This window comes from Brachyhypopomus gauderio, chromosome 17, assembly GCF_052324685.1.
Source record: "Brachyhypopomus gauderio isolate BG-103 chromosome 17, BGAUD_0.2, whole genome shotgun sequence".
NCBI lineage: Eukaryota > Metazoa > Chordata > Actinopteri > Gymnotiformes > Hypopomidae > Brachyhypopomus > Brachyhypopomus gauderio.
Genome location: NC_135227.1, coordinates 864,681 through 891,147, shown reverse-complemented (window position 1 = coordinate 891,147; position 26,467 = coordinate 864,681). Strand labels below are relative to the sequence as shown.

The following is a 26,467-nucleotide window of genomic DNA, read 5'->3' as shown; positions in this document are numbered from 1 at the left end:
AGCTTATTTGAACTACCGCAAATTTCTTCGCTTACTAAATCACGTGGAAACGCACGATATTTGTCTACGTTCATGTAGAAAAATGATTCTTGTTTAAAACACTGGAGAGCAATTATAACATGGAGCAAGAAACAGTGTTGGTAACGAGGGATTGCCGTTCGCCTAAAATGTGCACGGTGCAATAAACGTGTTACAGATGTGCGCTGGGAGGAACACGAGACACGGTGCCCCACTCTAATCACCCATGCAAGTACCCAGTTAATTAAACAAACAGCTTCCCATTTCTGCCTTATATAGCCCTCTGCAACACAGCAAGAACAATGACCCTAATGTGATTAAGCTCAGGCCGTCGTTAAGCTAATTATGATGTAACCAATGGCATTTCCAGTCCAAGCAGGCGTCAGGCGGGATTTATACCCAGACACGTCCAGGGTCTCACAGGCGCTGCCCCCCACAACCCCCCCAACCCCACAACCTCCCCATCGCCAACGGCAACACGTACACACCCACATGCTCACTCTCTCTCTCTCTCTCTCTCTCTCCGTGAGATCTGGTCTGTGGTCAGTGCGGAAGGCGGTGGGGGGAGGGGGGTGTGGGGGGGTTTGGGGGGGGGGGGGCACCCACGCCCCCTCAGCCCCGCAAGTCCAGCACGGCTGTACAGGAAGGCGCAGCAGATGGCACGGAATTATGGGTAAGTGTGAGTTTAATCAGGACCAGGAATATGCAAATGAATGTCAGTTTTAGCTACAACAGTATAAAAATAAACAGGACAAAGGTCGTGTAAACAAACTTAAGAGAATGAAATGGGACCTGTGAGGAAAATGGTTACCTGGAGATGGAGAACTGAAGGGAAAGCTATTGAAACTATAAAATGGATTACATACGATTAAAAAGAACATTTTTGATATTGTATTTAATGGAGAAAGAGAAAGAACAAGACAGAGGGGAGAGAGACAGAGAAAGAGAGGGAGAGAGACAGACAGAGAGAGAGACCACGATGAAGGTGCAGGTTGCCATAGTAACAGTGCAGGGGTTGGGGCCGGTGTTGTAAGGCTGTGTTTGGCGTGGTGCAGGTAGTGAGACTGTACAGGGGGGGTGTTCACTCCGCAGTCCAGCGGAGGCCTGGGGTGAACGGAGCCTCCACCGGCCCGGTGGAAGCAGCCTGGGCACACGCACCGGCGCAGGGACGTCCTGGACCAGAACCAGCGGGGTGTCCTGCACCAGAACCAGCGGGGTGTCCTGCACCAGAACCAGCGGGGTGTCCTGCACCAGAGTGTGTGTCACGCTGCCTAATACAGGTTCAGAACACAGACCCCATACAGCACCAATCAGCTCGCTGAAATGGCTCCATCTCCCCAGAGTCCAACTGCACTACAGCGTCTCATAAATACTGCTCCTTCAGCTGTCACACACACACACACACACACACACACACACACACACACACACACACACACACACACACACACACACACACACACACACACACACACTCACACACACACACACACACACACACACACACACACACACACACACACACACACACACACACACACACACACTCACACACACACACACACACACACACACACACACACACACACACACACACACACACACACGGTGTGTATGAAGTCTATTTCCAGTATAATAATTATTTCAGCACATTTTCACTGCTCCTGCAGCATTTTGAGCTTTTGTTCAGATGTTTGTAGTAGCACACACACATATATATATATATGCACCTATATATACGACCACGCACACACCTATATACATCCACACACACACCTACACACGTATGACCGCGCACACACAAACCTATATACATTCACGCACACACGTATGTACGCCCACGCATGCATATACACCTACACGTATACACACACACACACACGTATGCACGCCCACGCTCACGCATGCATATACACCTACACGTATACACACACACACACACACACACACACACACGTATGACCAGGCACACACAAACCTATATACATTCACGCACACGTATGTACGCCCACGCATGCATATACACCTACACGTACACACACACACACACACACACGTATGCACGCCCATGCTCACGCATGCATATACACCTACACGTATACACACACACACACACACACCCACACGTATGACCGCACACACACAAACCTATATACATTCACGCACACACGTATGTACGCCCACGCATGCATATACACCTACACGTACACACACACACACACACACAAACATACACACGTATGCACGCCCATGCTCACGCATGCATATACACCTACACGTATACACACACACACACACGTATGCACGCCCACGCTCACGCATGCATATACACCTACACGTATACACACACACACACACACACACACACACACCACACACGTATGCACGCCCACGCTCACGCATGCATATACACCTACACGTACACACACACACACGACCGTGCACACACAAACCTATATACATTCACGCACACATGTATGTACGCCCACGCATGCATATACACCTACACGTACACACACACACACACGTATGCACGCCCACGCTCACGCATGGATATACATCTACACGTTTACAGACACACACACACAAACACATACACACACAGCATAGTGCTGCCATCCACCAGTTAATCTCATCTGCTGACCTGTTCTGGGCCCACGGTGTGAAGCGCACGCAGCAGACACACTGCTGTTCGTCCTCACAGCACACACACTCACAGCACACACACTCACAGCGCATCCGCATCCACACACATTTTCAGCCCAAGAATGTGTGGTGGGCCGTGAGCGTCTGAGTTCCTCTCTGAGTGTCGCCATTTTCTCCATGCCCTTCATACGAAGAAAATGTAAACAGGGCCGAGTCACCCGTGTCCTGCACAACGAGACTCCCACAGGCTGAAGAACCCAACTGTCTGGCCACATCAGTGGTGCCTTCAGGACTCAGACAGGACATCTCCAGGACTCAGACAGGACATCTCCAGGACTCAGACAGGACATCTCCAGGACTCAGACAGGACATCTCCAGCATGGAGTTTGTGACTCCCGTTTTAAGCCAACTTAACAGCACAATTATATCCTGTGTTCCCAATTCTCCATCATCAGGCGGTAAAAACAGACCCCTGCGGACGCATGACAGGCCCATGTGGGTGTGAAGAACACTGCAGGCCACTCACTGGAACATGTAGGTTTGAATAACACCTACATTTATATATACTGGCACCAAATATTGATCACTGTTAAACTGCTTCAATGGGACTTAAATAGATTTCACACAAATGGGTTCATAAAAGCTATCAAAATAAACCTGCTCCCAGCCAAATTATGATCCTGTTGCCTGTTTTGTGTGTGTGTGTGTGTGTGTGTGTGTGTGTGTGTGTGTGTGTGTGTGTGTGTGTGTGTGAGAGAGGAGAGAGAGAGAGAGAGAGAGAGTGTAAATAAGCACAAATTTCTCAATGTCTGGTTTATTTATGTTAATTAAATAACTTGATGCATTACCGGACCTTAGTGTGTGATCATACAGGGAGCGATTTGGAAGAGGGCTATCACACACATACACACACACACCCAACACACAAACCCCAAAGTGTTACAATACATTAAAATCGCAGAGAGCACAACACTAGCACAACATCACAATTAGAGCGGACATTGATGATCCCTGCTGTGTGAATGACCCAGTGAGCACCTCTATATATACAAACACACACACACACACAGCATGTGGCCAACAACCAATCAGGGCCTCACCAGCACCCAGACAAGATCAAGATCACACTTGAGAATATGCAAATGTTTAACTGACTAAACTTTGCGAGAGGAAACCTTGGGTAGAGTCGGACTCATGAGGGAGGTGTTTGGGTGACCTTGGAAACCAGCAAAGAATCTAGAACATTCTAGTCTATTGGCTGACGGTGAACATCGCTGCCATAGTCTGTCCACACATGCGGAAATCAGGGTGCAGCCATCATGTGACTAATATCAGGAGAGTTTAGGCGAGATAAAAACATGGGTGCTGAATACTGACGTCCTTGACACTTTCACTGCAAGTAAAACTTATTATTAAAAGCATTTCTTAAAGTACACTGGCTCATCATCAAGGTACCAACAACCCTGGAGGAACCATTCATGGATTCAGAAGTGACAGTGTTCAAGTTTGAATTCAGTACTGAGTGTGTTCAGTAATGGATTCAGCACGGACAACATTCAGTAAAGGATTCAGTACTGACAGTGTTCTAGTGTTGGTAACACTCATTAAGTGTAGACCTTGCACACACTATACCATCCACACCAGTGACTTATACAAAAAGTAAATGTCAAATGTTAATTAATAGCCGCCCCAGACGGCCAGCAGAAAGACCCGGTCACTGCAGCCCAACACAGGAGCCTGGTGTACAAAGCGGGCCAGCCATAAATCACTAATTATATCATTACTGTGGTGAATTTTAGCAGCAAGGCAGCAATAAGAATGAGCTACTGTGAACACAGCAGAGATATGGAGTAAGGCCCTAAAGGAGAGAGGAGGGAAAGAGGGAAACGAAGGAAGGGAAAGAGGGGGAGAAAGAGGGAGATAGAGGGAGGGAGAGACAAGGAAAAAGATGGAGGGAGCCAAAGGGGGAGAAGGAGAGAACAAGAGAGAGCGAGAGTGAGAGAAAAAGACAACAAGGGCAAGAGAGAGAAAACAACAGAGGCAAACCAGCCCATTCACTAATAGCAGGCGTGTACATGTGAGAGTGGAGGTACGGGGGCTGGAGGCTGGTGGAGGTGGGTGGAGGCGAGGCGGACGCCTCTAATCAAAGAGCTTCGCTGCTCCACCTGGAACCAACTGAGACTCGGGGGGGAACCGCACACGGCCGACAGATTCAGATCCGCACACAGAACGGGCTTGTGCTGCCCACCGGACACGCCTAATGAGCCTGGACGTCTCCTGCGGTCTCCAGCAACCATTCAAGCTAATAGGCGCCATTAACATAAAGTGATGCTGAGGTCTTCGCAGGGAACGAAGAGGGAAAATTAAAACAGCATCCATAAGCAGCACATCCACCACCGTAGATTTAACTACTGTCCATGGGATTAACATATGGGATTAACTATGGGATTAACATATGGGATTAACTATGGGATTAACTATGGGATTAACATATGGGATTAACTATGGGATTAACATATGGGATTAACTATGGGATTAACATATGGGATTAACTATGGGATTAACTATGGGATTAACTATGGGATTAACATATGGGATTAACTATGGGATTAACATATGGGATTAACTAAGGGATTAACATATGGGATTAACTATGGGATTAACATATGGGATTAACTATGGGATTAACATATGGGATTAACTATGGGATTACCATACCTGCACACCCACTAAAGACTGAACATGAACCTTTGACTGCACACAGTCACACTAATGCTCCTCATCCAGGATCAGGGCGTCAGCAACCTGAACAATCATCTCATCTGTTAACTGCTCCCCCATATCAGCCTCAACACTCTTACAGGACAGTTCCTATGTCTCGCTCCGTGGTCTTCCAGAAAGGTCCCCAGTCTCAGGAGCCTGAGAACATCAGGAGGGCTAAGCTGGCTTCCCCTCTCCAACACGTCAGACTGTCCACGGCTCTACAGAGACTAGAAGCCGCTTCTGCAGAACTGTTAGAAGGTGAGAGTCCACTGTAAAACGAGACAATAAACCAAACCCCGCTCCCCACACATGGACACCTTCCCTCACACACACACACATACACACACACACACACACACACACACACACACACACACACACACACACAACTTGTGTTACACATCTATTTCGCTTCAGCTTAGCAAAACAGTAATTTGAACATGATGAATTGATCTTTGACCTCTTTAAGAGAAAGTAAGAGAGAGAAACACAGGTTTGGGGTTGATCCAGTCCCCTGCAGTCACAGACCCCAGATCAGTGTGTGAAAAGTAGAGACTGCATTAAAATCTGGGATCCAATTTCATGGACAGTTTCTGTCTTAATGGCTTTTTGTAAGATTTAGGAGAAATATGTCCTAAGTTAAATGTGTTTTTAATGTTCTTCAGTAACAGGCATCTGTGCACCCACCTCTCTTGGGAGACACACACACACACACTCACACACATGCAGTGTTCAGAATATTAATTCTCCATTCAGCAGTCTCCCTATGACTAACACAGATCCTGCAGTAGACCACACAATATCTGTAGGACAAAAGATTGAATGTCTCTCTTTGCTGCCCTCATACACACACACACACACACACACACATACACACACACACACACACACACACACACACACACACACACACACACACACACACATACACTTAATTGCTGGGAGCAAAAACCCAGAGTTGGTTCTGCAGCATGTCTGAACAGATGAACTCCAGACCCAGTACTCATCCAGGAACACTTAGAATCACCTGCACTACACTTCACACGGACACAACGGGAAAAAAACAGATACGTTTAATAGAATCCATCTATGTGCAAAACTCTGGAGCACAGACATATCTGAGAACACACTGCCCCCTGTTGGCAGAGGCAGACTGTGTCTCTAACCCCTGGGGATTCATTGCGGTTCTGTGCATTGGTTCAGCTGTGCTCTGCGTTGCCTTCATGATCTACGAGCCCAGCTCAGCCCACCTTTACTTCATTCAGACCACTTCACAGTGGAGACGTCTTGAAGTGCAGGAGACGCACTCACGATGCGTCAAGCAGAAGACCTCCACGTGGACCAGGAAGTGCTTTTCCTGCAGAGACCCCAGGGTCACTGCCCCGAGATGCATTCTGGGAATGCTGCGTGTGTCTTTCCCATCACTCTCGTCAGCGGGTGTGCAGAATGATGTCACAGTAGACTAGCTGAGCTATAAAACAGGTGAGAGTGCTTGTGTGTGACATCACTGGGAAGGCACAGCACTGAATGTCTCTAATGTCTGTAATGCCATCGGACACGCATGCTGCAGGGGGAGATGGTGTGGGGGCGTGTAGGTCAATTCTGGGGTCCGCCCACCCCTTAATGATATTCAGGGTTGCAGTGTAAGGAGGAGGGGTCACATGACCAAGAGCGGCACGCACAGAACAGCCGTGAGGTCGTGGGGTCACGTCTGTTTACAGAAGCAGCACAGAAAGAGCACACAGTAGAGCTCTCAGCAAGCCACCGCCAGAGAGAGGCCAGACGCAGGCACCCGACCTCTGACATTTGACCCCTCACGGCCACAACCTGAACATATGTGTTCATCTTTGTTTTGACAGCAAAGCCTGGAGCAATGATGGAGACAGAGTCCCTATGCAGAACACTACAGAGAGCATTTCACTCCAGGGAGGATTAACACCAGGGAGGAACTCACACCAGGGAGGAACTCACACCAGGGAGAACTCACACCAGGGAGAACACAAGGAGAAAAGTGAAAAGGTTTTGCTTTTATGATATTTTCATGCACCAGAGCTGAATGACACAAAACTCACAATTTATGATGACACAGTGATAGGCTGTGGAAATACCAACTTATCATTCATCATAAGATGGTAGAAATACCATGTTTATAAATCTATGGTGCTACCCTGGTATCAGTAGAGACACTACAGTACCACAGCGCCACAGTCTGGATGGAAATCCCATCTCATTCTTTTTGTTCAGCTTGGCTGGTGCCACAGTGGATCCCAGTAGGTGCTGATACCAATTCATCCTGGTGCAGAGCCTGCTTCGCTCTAGAAACCACAAAAGCTTGGTCATTAGCAGATGATTCTCATGCAGGCCCTGGCCTTCTCCTGAACTCTGCTGTGAACTCCATCCGTCTCAAGGCTGTGAACTCCATCCGTCTCAGGGCAGTCAACTCCCTCTGTCTCAGGGTTTTGAACTCCATCCTTCTCAGAGTAGCTCTCTTTCTCTCCCATGGCAGTTCAGTCCCTCCGTCTCGGGGCAGGTCTCCCTCCGTCTCAGGGCAGGACTCCCTCTCTCTCAGGGCAGGTCTCCCTCCGTCTCGGGGCAGGTCATCCCCTGTCTCGGGGCAGGTCTCCCTCCGTCTCGGGGCTGTGAACTCCTATCTCAAGGCTCCATCTGAACTCCATCTGTCTCAGGGCAGTTCCCTCCATATGTCTCGTTGCAGTTCTCCCTCTGTCTCAGTGCCGTGAACTCCAGCTTGAGAGTTCCTCCACTCTGGATCGATGTGCCCCATCCACAGACGTCCTCCCTGTGGCCGTGTGTCCTGAGGGGATCGGGCTTCTGCTCACATATTAACAGATACTTCGGCATATGTTCTGATCCGACACAGCTCAATAACACACGACAGCCCATGACAAACTAGAGGCAATAGCAGAGGAAATATTGATGGAACTAAACACAACACCTGTTGAAATAAAGCAACAGAAAACCTCAGAAAAAAGCCTCACAGAAAGAAAGGACGCATCAGTGTGATGCGTCTGTCCCTAGATAGGACCGAACTGAATCCGAGGATATTTTATTCATCACAAACCTAGCTGCTTTAAAAGCCTGGAAACAAAAAACCCCACAGGCTTTTTTTATCATGACAGCTTAGCATAACAGCAAACTTCAGCAAGAAGGGACGTGACTGCACCACAAAGCCCTTTTCAGTATTACATACACAGATGCTCTCAGAGGAAAAGGTCCCTGTTCCTCCATGGAGCGGAGACTCCCAGGGCAGCCTGGTGCCAGTGCGCGCCGTAGCGTTAATGAAGGCTGCACATCGCTGCGTCTCAGAGCAGGAGCAGCAGGTGACGTCCCTCTGGTTGAGGGTTTTAATTTGGGTTCCTGCGTTCACACCTCCTCTCTGCTCTCCCCCCACTTTATTGCTTTGATAGGACAAACCGTCTCCTCAGCGCCTACGACGCCCGGATCGTTTCAACCTTAATGAGAGTTTATAAGATACGCAGGACACACTCCTCAATACAGGATACACTGCGCATTGTTAATATTGGGTTAAGTGCATAGTGTCTCTCTCGTTGAAATTGAAGATCATGTCGGATGTTAGTTCAGAAGCAGAAGACCATGTGAGCCAAAGCACTTCGGTAATGATCAATTCACTGACTTTTTTGTAGTTTAGTAAAACATTTGTGTCAAAATAAACGGTACATTTAAAAAATGGTTTCATTACATGGACACTGGTTAGCTACATATTTAGAGTCCCTGTGGATGTTTGTTAGATGCTTGTGTACACTCATGTTACTGTCAGATGTGTGTGTGTGTGTGTGTGTGTGTGTGTGTGTGTGTGTGTATGTTAGAGAGAGAGAGAGAGAGAGAGAGAGAGAAGAGAGAGAGAGAGAGAGAGAGAGAGAGAGAGAGAGAGAGAGAGAGAGAGGAGTCCAACAGCGCAGAGGCACTCTGGGCCGAACATCTCCGTCACCACCTGCAGAACCTTCCGGATACCTGCGTATTGAGGCTCAGAGCTGTCTCTTTGAAGTTCTCCGAGGACCGTCAGCTCTAATGGTCAACAGGTTCTCCAGAAGACACGCAACAGCTGTTTGGTTGTGATCCACCAGATGTGGCATCAACCCTGACCCCCCCCCCCCCCCCCCCCCCCAAGCAGATATCTCCTCTGGGCCAAAGTGTGGTTGTGGTTACAGCGCAGTCAAACAGTCAGCAAACAAACGAATAAAACTCAATCTGAGAGGAACGCTAAACAGCCCTTCACGAAGACAGATCAGTGAACGAAGTCCCGCAGAGCGCCTGGGCATAAACGTGGAGAGGTAAAACGATAACAGTCCCTTAGCATACAAACTCACGCCAACAAGCAAACACACAGACAAACCTAGAACAGATGATTAAAAGAATAACAGTCCGATACAAAAGGGGTTCAGATGTTTGATCTCCATTTTTGGGTTGTGCCGCGGGGTCTTACGGTAAAACCCAACTAATGCACATGCAAGCAATCACAGCCACCTGATACCAAACAGAACATCACGAACGCCTACAAACTGCCTTAAACAGTTCAGACTGATCGACTGTGTGCAGTCATCTAGGGGATCAGAATAAGAAATGGCAACAATGAGCACTCCACCTGTGTGGGTGGAGTCAGGTGTGGGCGGGGCCAGGTGTGGACGAGGCCAGGTGTGGGCGGGCAGCACACGGTGCGGAGGAGGCGACTCACCCGGGCCAGCAGACCCATGAGGTCCAGACCACCAGGCAGCATGGACGTGTCAGCCACTTCCTGCATCAGGTAGAGCTGTAGCATACAGCACAGCTGAGACAAGCCCTCTCTCTTCTCATCACTCATGTCCTTCAGATCTGTGGGTACACACACACACACACACACACACACACACACACTTTAATATTCTCTTTAGAATTTTTTCTCCCCAGTTAGCAATGTGCTATGTATAACTGGGACTTAATGAAATGACAAATACATGTAGATATATAGACATGAACCTTGCTCCAACTCCAACCCCAGCCACAACTTCATTAACCAAAAGCACCTATTCTGATGCCTAATTAACCCACGTTGCACCTATAAGAAATCGTTTTCCTCTCTCTATCAAAAAGTATGTCAATAAACCCACACTGCACTGACACATGATCATAAACCCTCACTATCAGAGAGCATTTCGCTCACCGACATAACAGAGCCATCTCATACCAATATCACGTAGAATGAATATGACAAAGTTTGATTCTGTTAAGAACTAAGAACCTTGCTAACGCACACAGAGCTCAGTGCTTGGTCCCCTCATTGATAAACTGTTGAGAGCTGCTATGGCCAGCAAGAGAACATGGAGGTAAAGGAGAGAAAGAACCGACTGGTCTGGAGACCCAGTATCTCCCCCGTGGACCCTTGAGATGGTTTTCAGCTTTGACGTAAACTCGACACCCTCTGGATGGTAAATATGGATGTATCACATAGGGTCAGGTTATTGACGAGTGATCCCTGTGGTGATGGATTATATAGTCCCAGATCACTCCCTAAAGCCTTTAATTGGGTCCTAGCAGGACAGGCAGGAACTGGCATTTCCCTAACGAGCTGCAGACAGCTGTGCATCTGCAACGGAGCGCAGCAGAGGACACAAACGCCACAGCCCGGCTCTCTCTAGGAAACGTCGTATTTGTGTCTGCGTATTTATGAGGTCACAGCCCGGCTCTCTCTAGGAAACGTCATATTTGTGTCTACGTATTTATGAGGTCACAGCCTTTCTGCTTCCAGTACAAACTACCTGCAACAGAGACAAGTTGCAGTAGAAACATGGGAACGGTGTAGCTTGGCCTGTCCAAGATGTTTTTGCTAAGCCAGGCTGTATATCGGCAAGACGAGTGAACGGCGTGGCTAGACGAGGGAGAGGCCTGGCTAGACGAGGGAGAGGCCCGGCTAGACGAGGGAGAGGCCTGGCTAGACGAGGAAGAGGCCCGGCTAGACGAGGGAGAGGCCCGGCTAGACGAGGAAGAGGCCCGGCTAGACGAGGGAGAGGCCTGGCTAGACGAGGAAGAGGCCCGGCTAGACGAGAGAGAGGCCTGGCTAGACGAGGAGGAGGCCCGGCTAGACGAGGGAGAGGCCTGGCTAGATGAAAGAATGGTGCGGCTAGACGAGGGAGAAGCCCGGCTAGACGAGGGAACGGCGCGGCTAGACGAGGGAACTGCGCGGCTAGACGAGGGAGAGGCCCGGCTAGACAGGAAAACGGCGCGGCTAGACGAGGGAAAGGCCCGGCTAGACGGGGAAACTGCACCGCTAGACGAGGGAGAGGCCCGGCTAGACGGGGAAATTGCGCGGCTAGACAAGGAAGAGGCCCGGCTAGACGAGGGAGAGGCCCGGCTAGACGGGGAAACTGCACGGCTAGACGAGGAAGAGGCCCAGCTAGACGAGGGAGAGGCCCGGCTAGACGGGAGAACTGCGCGGCTAGACGAGGAAGAGGCCCAGCTAGACGAGGGAGAGGCGTGGCTAGACGAGGAAGAGGCCTGGCTAGACGAGGGAACTGCGCGGTTAGACGAGGGAAAGGCCCGGCTAGACGGGGGAACGGGTTGTAAAGAACAAGTCTCTCCAAGCTCCTATCTGCCAATCCATTACATCACCCTGTCACGGTGTAAATTACCCCATAACCCTCGGAACCTCATTACCTCATAATCCTCACAGACTAATGAACCTTCGAAGGAGAAATGAGGCTCAAAAAAAGGCTTGTGCAGAACACAACTAAGACAGCGAGTGGTGTCACCACGGCAGGACTTACGTGACTGGTGCTCGGCTAACGAGTACAACTCCTCTGGGTGCGGCTCCGGATCGTTGAGCTGCGGAGGGAGAAGAAAGACCTCGTCAGGCCTCGACGCCTCCTTCAGCTAAGCATCTACCGGCGACGAGAGCGGCCGACGTATAGCTCACCAGCGAGAAGATGATTCGGGCTGTGAGCCGTACCGCGTCCGTGGGCAACCTCGGCTGGAGGTGTTTCAGACACTTGCACTCCCTCTTGTGCTCTGGCCATGCCTGTTTCTGGAAAATGAAGAACTTTAGCTGGAGGACACGGAGACTCAGACAGCAAGACTCACACAAAGTACTCAAAAACATCTCACCTGAGGAACATTGGGTCTGACTCAGGGCCTAACAGTGGGTCTGATACTGGACCTTATACCAGGTCTGATTCTGGGTCTGATACTAGGCCTAACATTAGGTCTGATACTGGACCTATCATTGAGTCTGATACTAGACCTTATACCAGGTCTGATTCTGGGTCTGATACTAGACCTAACATTGGGTCTGATACTGGGTATAACAGTGGTTCTGATATTGGGCCTGACACATATCATGGTGTAAAAAAAAACATACAGCACATAACCACCATAACAAGTTCTCAAACTGGTCTCAAATGAACACTTCTCAAACTGCTTCAACAGGCAAATGTTCAAACACACACACACACACACACACACGATCAAAATGTCATTGGAGATCTCCAGGACTGGTGTGTGGCTGGCACGGTGTATGAAGGCATATGTGTAGAAGCTGTGAGCACCAACTGCACTCAGGCGGGTAGTAAAAGCTCATTATACCGCCAACGATATACACAACGGTACCACATACACTGTGTTAACATGACATTCAGCCAGCCATTAAAAAACTTACACCCTAACTACATAAAGTATTTGTTACACTTTTTGACATTCATGTCACCATCAAGGAATGAACAGCTGATTGGTTTAAAGGTAAACCACAGACACGTTCATTGGTTTAAGGTGGATGACGGACACGTTCGTGTCACCATCAGGGACGGAGCTGATTGGTTTTAAGGTGGATGGCGGACACGTTTGTGTCACCATTAGGGACGGAGCTGATTGGTTTTAAGGTGGATGACGGACACGTTTGTGCTCAGTGAGCCCTCAGCTTGCATTGGTCTGGCTGCAGTGTGATCACATCACACACCGGCTCATATTAGCAGGTTCATAATCGTTCTGTTTGTGCATTTAAAGAGTTCATGCAGAGGTCCAGAACGTGGCCATGCAGGAAAGTGTCCATCGACCACAGAGCCGAGCTGAAACCGCACTCTACTCTGCTGGAGAAATACATCTCTGAAACGACATAAATGTGTCTGTCAGCAGTCCAGTCAGGCTGTGGCCTGTATTCCTCCAGTTCTGTAATGGAAACCTGGGAAGGAAAATCTGAGAGTTGTGGGCAGGAACGTCTCTTTGGGGTGGGGGGGTGCGCCAAACATCTGTCATCGATGATGACTACACAACTCTTTCTCTCTTCCTGCCTCCCTCACTCCCCATCACACACTCTCTCACTCTCACTGAGTCTCTCTCTCTCTCTCTCTCTCTCTCTCTCTCTCTCTCTCTCTCTCTCTCTCTCTAAATCACTTTGCATTTCTTCTTTCAGAGCTCTAACTATGAAGACATCAAGGTCTGGAGTTTGGTAGCTGCCATTTTGTTCTAACGCTGGCCTACAATAATAGACTATTATTCAGTTATTCCTTTGTAGGGTAGGTATTCGTATATTTGGGAAACAAAAAGGCACTAAACATCTCAAACTAAACACTGCACACACATACCGCACGGTCACATCATCACGCTTCACTTAACGCTACTCGTGTTAAATGGAAAGCACAACGCAGAAAAGCTCAGCTGGTGAACACTTTAAATTAACTTGCCAACACAAAAGCACTGATTGCGTTTTACTCATTTGAAAGACGGACAAGAAAGTGACTGTTTGTTTACTGAAAATGTGTGTCGCTGTAGTTATAATTGCGTGTTACCTTGTGTTTTTAACAGATCGTTCCAGGGAGTCACCGGGCTTTTTTTATTCAGGGCTCGTGGCCCAGTGAGCCGGCTCATGTTCCATTAAACGGCCAGAGCTGAGCGTAACGTTAGTCAACGTTTACAATTTTATCGGCGGTAATTATGTGCAACACTGATTTAAGACAAATACTAAAAAACTAAATTAAACCAAGTCTTCTAATCAAAGCCAATTACAGAAAAGTAATGTGAATGTCAACTGTTGAATCAGGAATTCGACTGAGCAACTAGGGAACCGTAACACTGCGGTAAACACAAATGTCATTAGAAAGTTGCAGGCCGACATCTTCTAACCTGTGGTTTATTCATTAAAGTAGAGGAGACTTTTATTCTGAAGTTACTGCACTAAAATATTAATCCCATGGCCCAATCCCTCCGTCTCATCTCCTTTATCTCTAGTGTACCCCACACACTGGCATATTTGCATCTTTACGCTTTTTTAATCTGCATCTTTTCAGCATCAAACTCCAGCACATTTTGAACATGTACAGGGTGTATGACCATGTAGAAAAATAACACAAAATGGGACGCTTCCTCCTGAAAGGGGGCACCCGGTGTTTGGCAGCGACACCGCGGCCTGCGACGCTCGTGCAGTGCCGAGTCCTGCATGTGGCCACGGCAACACAAAGAGCTTCGTAGCCTCGACCTCCGTGTGACGGTAGAAAGGAGCTCTTACCTGGCACTGGGAACTGCAGTAGCGGGCACTCTTACACTGAGAGCACCTCAAAAGACTGTCACCCCTACAGAGAGAGAGAGAGAGAGAGAGGGGAGGGGAAAAGAGTGGGGCAGAGAACGATAGTATATGAGAAACAACCATCTCCTCCTGCTGTGTTTACATTTTAGAGCACTCTCTCCACTCCAGAGAGCCTGTGTATAAATAAACCCCCAGTTTATAGCCTTTGCCGCCATTTTGTCATTCTAACTATAATAACCAACTGTTCTTCACAACGTGGTGCTCAGTGTCTGCAGACGGCTGTCAGAGAACTGACGTGTTAAAGAATATGTTCACATTTAAGGTGCAGAAAATGGAACATTAGCAAGCTTTCAACAGCCTTGCAGCACACAGAGGGGGAACATTTTAATTTGCAAGATTCTCTGGTAAGTTCTTAAAACCTTCACATGGGCTAAACAGTGATGTCCCAAACAAGTTCATCATCACACTCATTCTCAAACCGCTCCACGTTTAAGAGACCAGGGAAACTGCGATTGTCGATCTGGCAACAGACACCGTGTAATTTACTGAGCAATGACAATCAAGTCTCTCTGCTTTTCAAAACATTTAACACACAGTTTCCACATTCTCGTCGAGCCGTTCTGTCTGAGAGAGTGAGGTTGAGGTTTCTAAGCATCTGGATACCTTAATAAAGAAAGAAACGTTTCGTCTGGATTAGCCTGATTTATTCTCCACTCCGCACTTTTCCATAACACACTTCCCATAACGTGAAGGAAACAGTTGTGTTTACCTCCAGAATGACAGTGAGAGGATTACAGCAGTCTGGGTCAAGGTCAATCACGTTGTCTAGGAGATGCTAATGCGCGAACCGTTGTCATGACAGAGGGCGTGTCAGGGCAGGAGGAACGCCCCCTTCAGGCCGCCCACGGGATGACCCGGAGCCCTGTAGCCCCGCCTCCGCACTCTGACTGGAACGATCCCCTGCAGTATGTTTAACGCCACGCCCCTTCATCGCATCGATCTACCTGCACCTGTGCTGTTTGGAGGAGGCCCGCTTTAAGCCCCGCCCTCTGACGAATCACAGAAGGGCTTTGCCGGACCCAGCGCTCTCCTGGAGAGGGGAGAGGAGTCCAGGAGAACGGGGAGAGAGAACAGCAGGAAGCGCACAACGAAGCCCTGATAGGAGACCCCTCAGAATCCGTCCACACATCAGCCTGAGAACAAAGTGCCTAAATATTAATGAGAGCAGTGCACGGTTTCCATAGAAACCTGACCTAGATGACCCAGATACTTCTGCCCTGTAATTTACCAGCACTCGTAAATGTTTTAATTCGGCTTACATAAATAGTGTTCTCTTTTTTGTGAGAATGGCCCACGGGATGGATTTATACAAATGAAATAAAGACCCAGACGGCTTCAATCACTTGAAGCCTGTGAAATAATGACCTGCTCGGTGGCTGGGCAGGAGAGCAGCAAAGAGGAAAAAACACACAAACCCACCACATAAATGCTGCAGCGTTCATCCGGGCTTGTCCCTCGTAAACGCTAGCGGTCCTAATCTCACCCACAGCTGGCATGACCCGCACGCCACCTGCAACCCTGACTGGAACAAACCGCCCCAAAAACAAACCTCCTCTGCACCAGCCGCCATGTTCACTCAAGTTCTTCAAGGGTTCCTACGGCAGGACTCGACCCAGCTCAACCACCGCAGGAGCGGTCGGAGTCTGAGGTTACACGGCATCACCCAGCACTGTGATCATTTCACCATTCACTTTCTGAAAGGAACCAAAATGTTAGCATTTAAATATGTTGGTAATGAGCAGGTCCAGTGAGCTCAGTTGAAGAGGCTTAATCTCACACACATGGTCATCATGGCAGTCAGATTTAGGTCCTGGTCCAATCGCAGTGACCTCACCCCATCATATACAAGATCAATTCTTAAAACAAATCTAAATCAAATCAAATCAAAGTCATTATGTTAAAACAACCACGGTTGAAGACCATCTGTCATGATGAAGTAGTGAACCATGATGGATGGAGTAAACGGAGATGTATCTTCTGCTCAACATCACCTTCTGCTTCTGCTTCCCATACAACGACCTTCACAAGGGTGCGTCACAGCCCCGTTTATCTAAACACTTCAATATTAAGAGCACTTTAATAAATAGGAACATTTTAAACCAAAACCTGCTCCATCCGGCTTCTAATCTTCAACACAGTGTGATTGGGAAAAGCCTTAAAACAAAATAAAACACAGTGTACTCTCAAACTCTGAGGCAAGCCCGTTTTAGAAGGTCTTCAACATGGCCAAGAACGCTTTGCTCATTTTACAACAATCCAATAAGAGAGTTTGAGAGAGCTGATGAGTGGCTAAAGGATTAAGCACTAGAGCATCTATAGAAATACAATTGTATTTCTATGGGAACATTTGTATGGGAACATCGTTTATGCTGCAATGAACTCTTGGTTGCACTGCGAGGGTTTAAGACGGATTTAAAATGCAGCTTCCGTGTCTTTCACCATGAATCATCAGAGTATCCAATACGCCTCTGTCAGATTCAGTGGTGGAGATGGTGGATTTTCAGGGGGTTGGGTCTGTTTCTCAGAGGAGCCCGATCTCTGGGAGTAATGAGATACACAGAGAGGAGAAGAGAGGCAGAGAGAGGCCCCTGGTGTGGGTGCGGCGGGCTCCTAGCCCAGCAGTGTGCACAAAGGTTTCAAGTCATTAGAGAAGCCAGGCTGTCAGGAGTCTGATGAGAAGAGTCTGAGAACAGAGCGAGAACAGACGAGCTCATCTCTACGAAGTAGTCTCAGGACAGAGCTCCAGGGTGTCTGAGTGTGCCATCATCAGCATAAAGGCCCGAGCTCGAGTGTGAGTGTCTTTGGGTGTGGGTGTGTGTGTGTATCTGTGAGTGTGTGTGTGCGAGTGTGTGTGTGTGTGAGAGAGTGAGTGTGTGTGTGTGTGTGTGTGTGTGTGTGTGTGTGTGTGTGTGTGTGCGCGCATGTGTGTGAGAGAGAGTGAGTGTGTGCGAGTGTGTGTGTATATGAGTGAGTGTGTGTGTGTGTGTGTGCACGAGTGTGTGAGTGTGTGTGTGTGTGAGAGAGAGTGAGTGTGTGCGCGTGTGTGTATATGAGAGTGTGTGTGTGAGAGTGAGTGTGTGTGCGCGTGTGTGTATGAGAGTGAGTGAGAGTGTGCGTGTGTGTGAGTGTGTGTGAGAGAGTGAGTGAGTGTGTGTGTGTGTGTGTGTGTGTGTGTAATCAGCTCCCTGTCAGTCTCTACTCTGCTTTTCACTCCAAAGTTCGTCCAAGCTCCAATCATCAGGTGTTTTAATGGCTGACCCTCATTAGCTGTGAATACACCATGTTCGATCACAAGATACTGAATATTTATACCAGTTGTGGTGAGCAGTGCCCAGAGCAGCGGTGTAGCCACACGGGCCCCTGGCCCAGCACCCAGAATAAAAACTAATCATATATGATCACTAAAAGCACGATTCATATCAATGCAAATCTGACATGGTTTGGAAATCTAATATTTCCCAGATGTGTGGACTGTGGGAACACTGGGAGTCCAGAGGCTCTGTGAACCCAATAACCAGCAAGGCAGGAAACGGCAAGAAATAGTTCGGCTAGAGTTAAATACATCGTAGAATAAGAACCGTTGATTAATCTCACAGAATCGTAAAAAAAATCAAATAAAAGAAATTAAAAGTCCTGATACGTCTAGTAAACACAGTAAGTAAACTGGTTGTCTTTGACCGATATCCTCAGAAGAAAAAAAAAACACGATTAAAAGTTAAGCAAGGCTTTGACAAGTCCGTCATAATCTTTTATTGATGTGTTTTATCAGCTCATGTGCACTAAGTTACATTTTACAAGCCCATTACAGAGCTGATCGGACAACACCAGCCCAACCGGCTGCTCAGACACTTGTGCATATTTTACTGGCCCGTTTAGCACAATCGTTGTTCTTTGAGAAGCTACAAATTAGCCAAATTCTTCTCGCACAGCAGAGCAAAGTTCTCCGAGGTTCCACAATTCACACGTCCTCGACATTCAGCTAACGCACCACGACATGCCACAGGTTTACGCCACGTCTGCTCCCATAACGCTCGTCTGTTTAAGACCTTCTGAGCATCCTTCCTGTCCCTAACACCAAAGCAACAGCCCAAATCAGACGGGAGCCTCGAGGAACCCAATTATCTGTAATGTTCCTGAGTCAGCTACAGGTCAGTGCTGTGGTACCGCGCTAACGGCCTGGCACGGGGGGTTTTACGGCGTCCACACATCACCACCTGTCACATTCTCACATCTCCGCACGCTCCTTTCACCGGGACGCAGGCGGGCGGGTTGTTACGGGCCGGGCCGAGCCGGTGATTTGTGCCGTCGTGCTCACCTTTAAGGTTCCAGGCACGTTAACAGCATGTGCCAGTTTAATAAGGTCAAAGGTCACGGATCTGAACATGCCCGTCTCCTGCTGCTGTTGGACCGGCTAAGGTCACCCTCGGGTCAAAACCGAGATTCTGGAGCGGTAGACGTTGTGAGTTGATCACCGTGACTGCTCTGACTCCAGTGCGTTTGCCTCTCGGTCGGCATCCACGACTCACACGTGTACGCTCTCTGGGTCTCTGGGTCTCTGCTGCATGGAGAATAAACATGTGGCCCCCTCCCAGGTAAACTAAACACTCCCCCAGCATCACCCCCCCCCCCCCCCCCCCCCCACGCGCCCCGTGGGCCTGCAGGATTAATTGGATGTGTAGTAGACCCTTGCTAGCGGTAAAGCTTATTAAACATATCCACTGGCCTCAGGGCCTCCAGAAGGTCCCCTCGCCGCACAGACGTTATTGGATCTTTGGGTGCGGCCGTGTACATGACATGATTCCTTAATTAAATATCAGCAAGTCACTGAATGTAAATAAGGTGCAGGGTCTAATCACCAATACAGTCACCACAGAGCTGGATCAGAGGCTCGCCTGTAAACCATCGCAAACCTCACCCATGCGCGTGTGTGTACGCGGGTGCATATGTATGTGCGTTTGTGTGTATCGTGTGTGTGGAGAAGCCCCCCCAACTCCAGTTAATGCTGGGGGAGGAGGAGGAGGGGGGGGTGGTGTTTGTCTGCAGACAGGCACACAGAACCACGGCTACATCCACCCAATCACACGCCTCAGACTTTCGTCAGGACGCACAACACGTAATTAGTGTAGCGCTGTCAGGGCTCTTCACAGCTCCATAAATCTCGTTATGAAGTACGTCTATCAATATCACTTCCTCTGCTGCTCCATTACGGGTGCGAAAATCAATGAGGCTCCGTAATGAGAAGATGGAGCGCTCTTAAAGGCGTCTGCGTCTCTGCGCGTCTGCCTGGACAAAGCGCCACTGGGACTTTGATCAACATCCTTTCAGCGTGGAGCAGTGACTGAACCCTGTGGTCCGTGACATCCCCGCACTGCTTTAGTGATTTTATCTTAAAAGGTCCTTAAATAAGGTCCTTTTATTTCACCCAGAGCTTTTTTAATGATGGTACACAGTCTCTTAACGACGATCGGCAGGGCTGGCGAATGATATAACTCCGTCCCGCCGTTGGTCTGCAGGCATAAAACATCTGGTCCCGTAAACGCGGGCCCACGCGGTCCACAGCTGCTTGCCTCTCCAGAACATTCGACCTCCCCAAACCCCAAAGTTATCCAGACAGGTATGCGGCCCGCAGACTTTATGGAAAACGGGGAAATAATAACAGTGCCCTTTTGTGTTTGTGTAAACACCCGCAGGCAACATCGCAAGCAGCCCCTGCATCTCCTCAGAGTCACGGGTCGGTGTTGCCGTTGTTCCTACACATAAAAACCTAACAAGTACGGGGTCAGAAGGTCAGGCACACGCTCCCGTCAGGGACATCCTGTAACCCCGCTCAAATTAGCCGAGAGCCAGGGATTAAAGCGACGGGAAACCACACCAGACGTGTTGTAGTTTTAGAGAAGAGAGAGAAAAGTGAAGAAAAGCCAAAACGCCACTAATCCTGGAAATGAGAAAACAGCTGAGGTGTGGCAGGGTCCGAAACACACACACACACACACACACACAGATCAGTTCCTTCAGTGAGAAACTAGCAACCCAGCCTCCAGCAGGAATTAATTACCTGTACTTAAAGCTCTGAAGGCGCTACATGAACCTTTTCTGATCAGCCCCTCACACACACACACACACACACACACACACACACACACACACACACACTTCATTCTCCTTCTGAGGGGTGATTCGATGTTACAAGTATTAGAAGTTCCTTCATTACAACCTCGAATCCAAAACGACACTGTAAGAATATTGAAAGTGCAGAGGGGAAACAATAAAGGAGCAGAATGATATTGGATCTGTGTTGCTTTTGTTGTTATTAATAAACCCATGTCAGATCTAAAGGTACGACATCACGAGGCATAAACTGACCACCAAGACATAACACACTGTTTGTCCCGACACACTGAGAGGACCCTGATGAGACAGGCAGCCTGCAGGAGGGGACAGGGGGGGCTTTTCAAGTCCCATGAACACATTTAGGCAAAACTCTGATCCAAATATAGCAGTCATTCTAACTCAATACTGATGTTATCACAAGGGCCTAATGTGGAAACGCTGGGTAATCTTCTTTCTTCAGCCTGTTCACACACCTTCCCCACTGATCCTCTCCTTCTGGGGTGGACGTGTAGATATCGAGTGCTGCCACACGGACGCGCGGCAGCGGTGGAGATAAGATGGAGCCGTTCCTCTGATCTCCATTTGGGAAATGAGTTCATATGCTGCTGCCTGCAGATAGACCATCGTGGTGTAGATAGACCATCGGGGTGGAGACAGACCAACAGGGTGCAGATAGACCAACAGGGTGCAGATAGACCATCGGGGTGCAGACAGACCATCAGGGTGGAGACAGACCATCAGGGTGGAGACAGACCAACAGGGTGCAGATAGACCAACAGGGTACAGATAGACCATCGGGGTGCTGATAGACCATCGGGGTGCAGACAGACCATCAGGGTGCAGACAGACCATCGGGGTGGAAACAGACCATCGAGTTGGAGACAGACCATCGGGGTGGAGACAGACCATCAGGGTGCAGATAGACCATCAGGGTGCAGATAGACCATCAGGGTGGAGACAGACCATCAGGGTGGAGACAGACCATCAGGGTGGAGACAGACCATCAGGGTGGAGACAGACCATCAGGGTGCAGACAGAGTGTAGATAAGGTCTGGGGATTACAGAGCATTTTCCAGGATGACTGAGCATCTTCCTGCAGACAAAGGTTCAGGATTACCAAGGAGAACCTCCTGCTAGATGGAGCTCTTCCTCTGGGTGGTGATGTCAAAGTCAAAGTCAAATATATTTATATAGCGCTTTTCACAACACGTTGTCACAAAGCAGCTTTACAATCGTATGGGTCCAGATCCCTAATGAGCAAGCCAAAGGCGACAGTGGCGAGGAAAACTCCCTATAGGGTGGGGATTAGGAAGAAACCTCGGGAGGACCAAGACTCAAAAGGGAACCCATCCTCCATTGGGCGGCCCGTTAACACAAGTCCATGGTGCGCAGGATGGTTCTTCAGTTATAGTTATGGTTCTTGTTCCCTGGCAAAATAGTCACAGTCCCTTCGGTGTAGATGGTGAGCCTCAGGTAGGAGCTAGCATCAGCACGTCCTCTTGTGGAAATGGCACATCCAACCCCAGCATCAGTACATCCACCGGCAAGCCAGACCATCTCCCAGGGGCTTGTAGGTGCTTGCATGCTTGGGTAGAAGCATACAAAAAGATAGACAATACAGACTGAGTGTGTGGACATCAATTGATTAAAACGTGCATAGCTCACGTGCCAGTGATTACCACGTGATGTCACATGACCCTCTCCTTCACCTCCTCAAGAAGAAGCAACACCTGCAGCAAACGACTCCAGCCGACCTCCAGCTGACCTCCAGCCGACCTCCAGCCGACCTCCAGCCCCGCGTGTCAGTTTAATCCATGTCCCACTGCGTCAAAGCAGCACCCGGACACAAGAGTCAGTTCCAGGACCTCGAGGAGCTCAAAGAGGCATCGGAGACGTGTGCTGTAACTGGAGGAGCAGATGGGTGTTCAACAGCACCAGCAGAGACCAGGACGAGCTCTGCTGTGGCCCCAACAGGTGGTCACATCAAGCAGGGAGAAGGATGTCGGGTCAGGGCAGCTTAAAAGCTTTAGAGATTCAGATTTTTAAAAGTGATGCTGATTTTCTAATAGAAGAAACTGGTGAACACTGGTGAACACTAGTGAACACTGGTACCAGGAGCTGAGCACTCCTCATTATACAGTATTTTATCATGGATTCCCTCCGTCTGAAATGAAATGGCTCAAGACTCACAAAAGACTCGACTGATTCATCTGCAATGGAGATTTGATCACTGAAATTCCACAGTTAAATATTGTTTGAAGTCAGCAATGTAATCAGTTCTGAACTACGATCCCTTAGAGAAACGCTATCGGAAAAGAACGTTTATTTGAGCAAAGACGCGTTTGCTTCATGTGGCTGCCGAACCCCCCCCCCCCCACAAGCATCAGGACCGGCTTCCCATCTCATCGCACCTCAATGAAATGGAAGGAGATCAGAGAAACACCCTAGAGTGACCAACAAGATTTAAAATGGACATTGCAAGTACTGATCCAATCAGTGGATAAGCATGAACACCAAGGGCCAGGACAAACAGTTCTGTCCTGCCATTTCATTGCAAGCTCACATTCAGAACCAATATGTTGGTTAAAGGGGTTTGGGGATGGGGGGGGGGGGGGGTTGCTCATCACCATTATGGACAGAGCCATATGATACCAATGCACACAGAGCAGAACTCCTCATAAACAATAAACAGATGGTGAATCTGACGTCCAGGCACACACTGAGAATGAGCTTCAAAGCAACTGAGCTGTGATCTGCTGTGCAAAAATAGCCTCCTTCATCTATGCAGAATCTCAGCTGTTTAGAACTGTGTTACTCAAACACTTTACATCAGCACTGTAAATCTGATCCAGCACGTCTTTGGGCTGCTTTTAGGCAGAGTGTAAACACACAGCCACCTTCCTAAGACTGAAGTTGAAACGTCTTTGAATACTTCCACATTATAGTGACAAAGAGAAGAATGAGAGGGGGAGAGAGAAAGACAGAGAGAGAGAAAGAGAGAGACATAGAGAGAGAGAGAGAGAGAGAGAGGGAAAGAGAGATATTTGTGCTTTTCCATCCTGCAGGATATCACAGGAGTGCTGAACCACTATCATTATGGCTTTCGCTCACTCTTTCTTACACACACACACACACACACACACACACAGTCACACTCTGACGTGTGTGAGAAGGCAGTAATGGTTTGTTTGTTTGCTGATTTGTGGCTGCAGGATCTCTGCTGGTTTGGGAGGGGCCCTTTAACCAAGTCTTTCATATTTTAAAGCCACAGTCATTAGTGCTCATTAGAAATAAACAGTGCTGCATGAAACCGGAGCAGTCAGCAATTACCCCCAGCTTTGATGCTGCCCTAATTTCCTCTAAAATGCCCCTCTTGGTTGCTTCTAAAAACACACACACACACACACACACGCGCACGCACGCACGCACACAATTATAGAACTAAACAAGTGGTTCTCATCACACTTTTCCCCAAGCCCGAAGCAGCAGTCATCTCCGCAACAAACCGGAAGTATCAGCAGAAACCCCCGCGTCATCTCCGAATGACGACTTTTAAATAATAAATCTGAGGGCATATCTATGAGGAACACCAAGACACACTCCAGAATTTGCTCTGCAACAAAGATGCAAGAGGTGTGATGTGTTCAGAATGCGTCAGGTGATGACGGAGGCGTTGGGAATCTGCTGGATGGCTGGAGGTCTCAGCGCAAAACTAGGGCTTCTGTAGCTGCAGGTTTACTGTAAAACACGCTGACTGCATCCTGGCTTCATCCCCAAGGTCAGGCCATATTACATCTACCCACCATGGGTGCAATTGTCTGGACTCTCGGCTGATGGATGAGAGACAGTCGGTGAAAGCGAGAACAAATAGACCATAATGCTTTGCTCCGTAAGATCGAAGGCACTGATAAACACGTTGAATCTCTCAGCAGAGCGATGCATCATACGACCTTCATCCCATTATTGCACGTTACGGTTCGTCTTCTGCGGCACGCAGTCACCAACCTTTACGCGGTGAAGCCATCAATATTCATCTGAACACATGCATATTTAAAGAGTGCCAGTGCTCTGTTGGGTGGAGCACACACCATTCTTCTTCAGTCGGGCCCCGGAGGGCCAACACAGCTCTTATCTGCACAGCTTCGTTCCATCTGCTCTATTAAAGCAGTTGATCATAACGAAACATAACGTAACTAAAAGACCAAGCACACCGGCAGTGACCAAAACTAGACGAGAACCTAGAACAAGCGACCATCATCCTGAGTGAAACCCCACTGAGGTACTGGATGCTTCCTGATTTCATTTCATTTTCTTTTTTGAAAAATGAAAACTCACTGGCTACTTTATTAGGTGCACCTGTCCAACTGCTCATTAACGCGAATGTCGAATCAGCCAATCACACGGCAGCAACTCAATGCATTTAGACATGTAGACATGGCCAAGACGACCTGCTGCAGTTCAAACTGAGCATCAGAATGGGGAGGAAAGGTGATTTAAGAGACTTTGAACATGACATGGTTGTTGGTGCCAGACGGGCTGGTCTGAGTATCTCAGAAACTGCTGATATACTGTGATTTTCACACACAATCATCTCTGGGCACAAATACCTTGTTGATGCCAGAGACAATTCTCCTTGAGTGTGTGACCGTGTGTCTCTTCATGTCCAATAAAAACAGTTGTGTGAGTGTGTGTGCATGAATGTGTGTGTGCTTGTGTGTCCAGTGGTGGATGGTGCTCTGCCACTAGGGTCTGTCCTCTCTCCCCTTCCTGCACCCCATTCAGTCCCCCAGGGGGTGTGGTTTCCTTTAGAGAAGACGCTGTGTGATTGGCTGCTGCTTCTCGTTGGGTATCTTGAAAGGCGCTATATAAATTGAACACTCGTTCAATTGAGCTTTGTGTCAACGCCACTCACACCTGTGTATTGTTGCTGGCCATGTCCATCCCTTTATGACCAGTGTACCCATCTTCTGATCCAACCCGGTGGAGGGTCCAACCCGGTACTAGCAGGGTGTACCTAACAAAGTGGCCAGTGAGTGTATATTTTCTTGAGTTAAAAAAAATACAGTAACCCAGTTTTTAATTGTTGATTTTAGAGACTCAAACTAGAGCACTGTCTGTTCTCCTGCTCACACTGATATCTGAGACCTGGACTGTCCTTTTAAAATCATTTTTATTGTTTTGTATCTATTTTCCATATTGAGTAATGTTTTTCCTATTCACAATTATGGATTTTGATCTAAAACATCAACCAAGTAACAGATTTACTACATCATACAATTTACTACATTTTCTACAAATATCTTTAATTAAATCCACTAAGCCATGATAAAGCACTATAATAAAGCA

General features: G+C 48.3%; 1 protein-coding gene across 1 annotated transcript in view; it reads right to left on the bottom strand.

Annotated features, from left to right (window-relative positions):
• The window catches only part of smyd3 (SET and MYND domain containing 3), a 135,217-nt gene that overhangs the window by 103,181 nt on the left and 5,569 nt on the right, over positions 1 to 26,467 (bottom strand). The window contains exons 2-5 of the mRNA XM_076978697.1: positions 14,933 to 14,996; positions 12,353 to 12,460; positions 12,204 to 12,261; positions 10,139 to 10,275 (exon numbers count right to left, since the gene is read on the bottom strand). Of these exons, the coding sequence (XP_076834812.1) occupies positions 10,139 to 10,275; positions 12,204 to 12,261; positions 12,353 to 12,460; positions 14,933 to 14,996 (367 nt within the window). The remainder of the gene's footprint in view (positions 1 to 10,138; positions 10,276 to 12,203; positions 12,262 to 12,352; positions 12,461 to 14,932; positions 14,997 to 26,467) is intronic.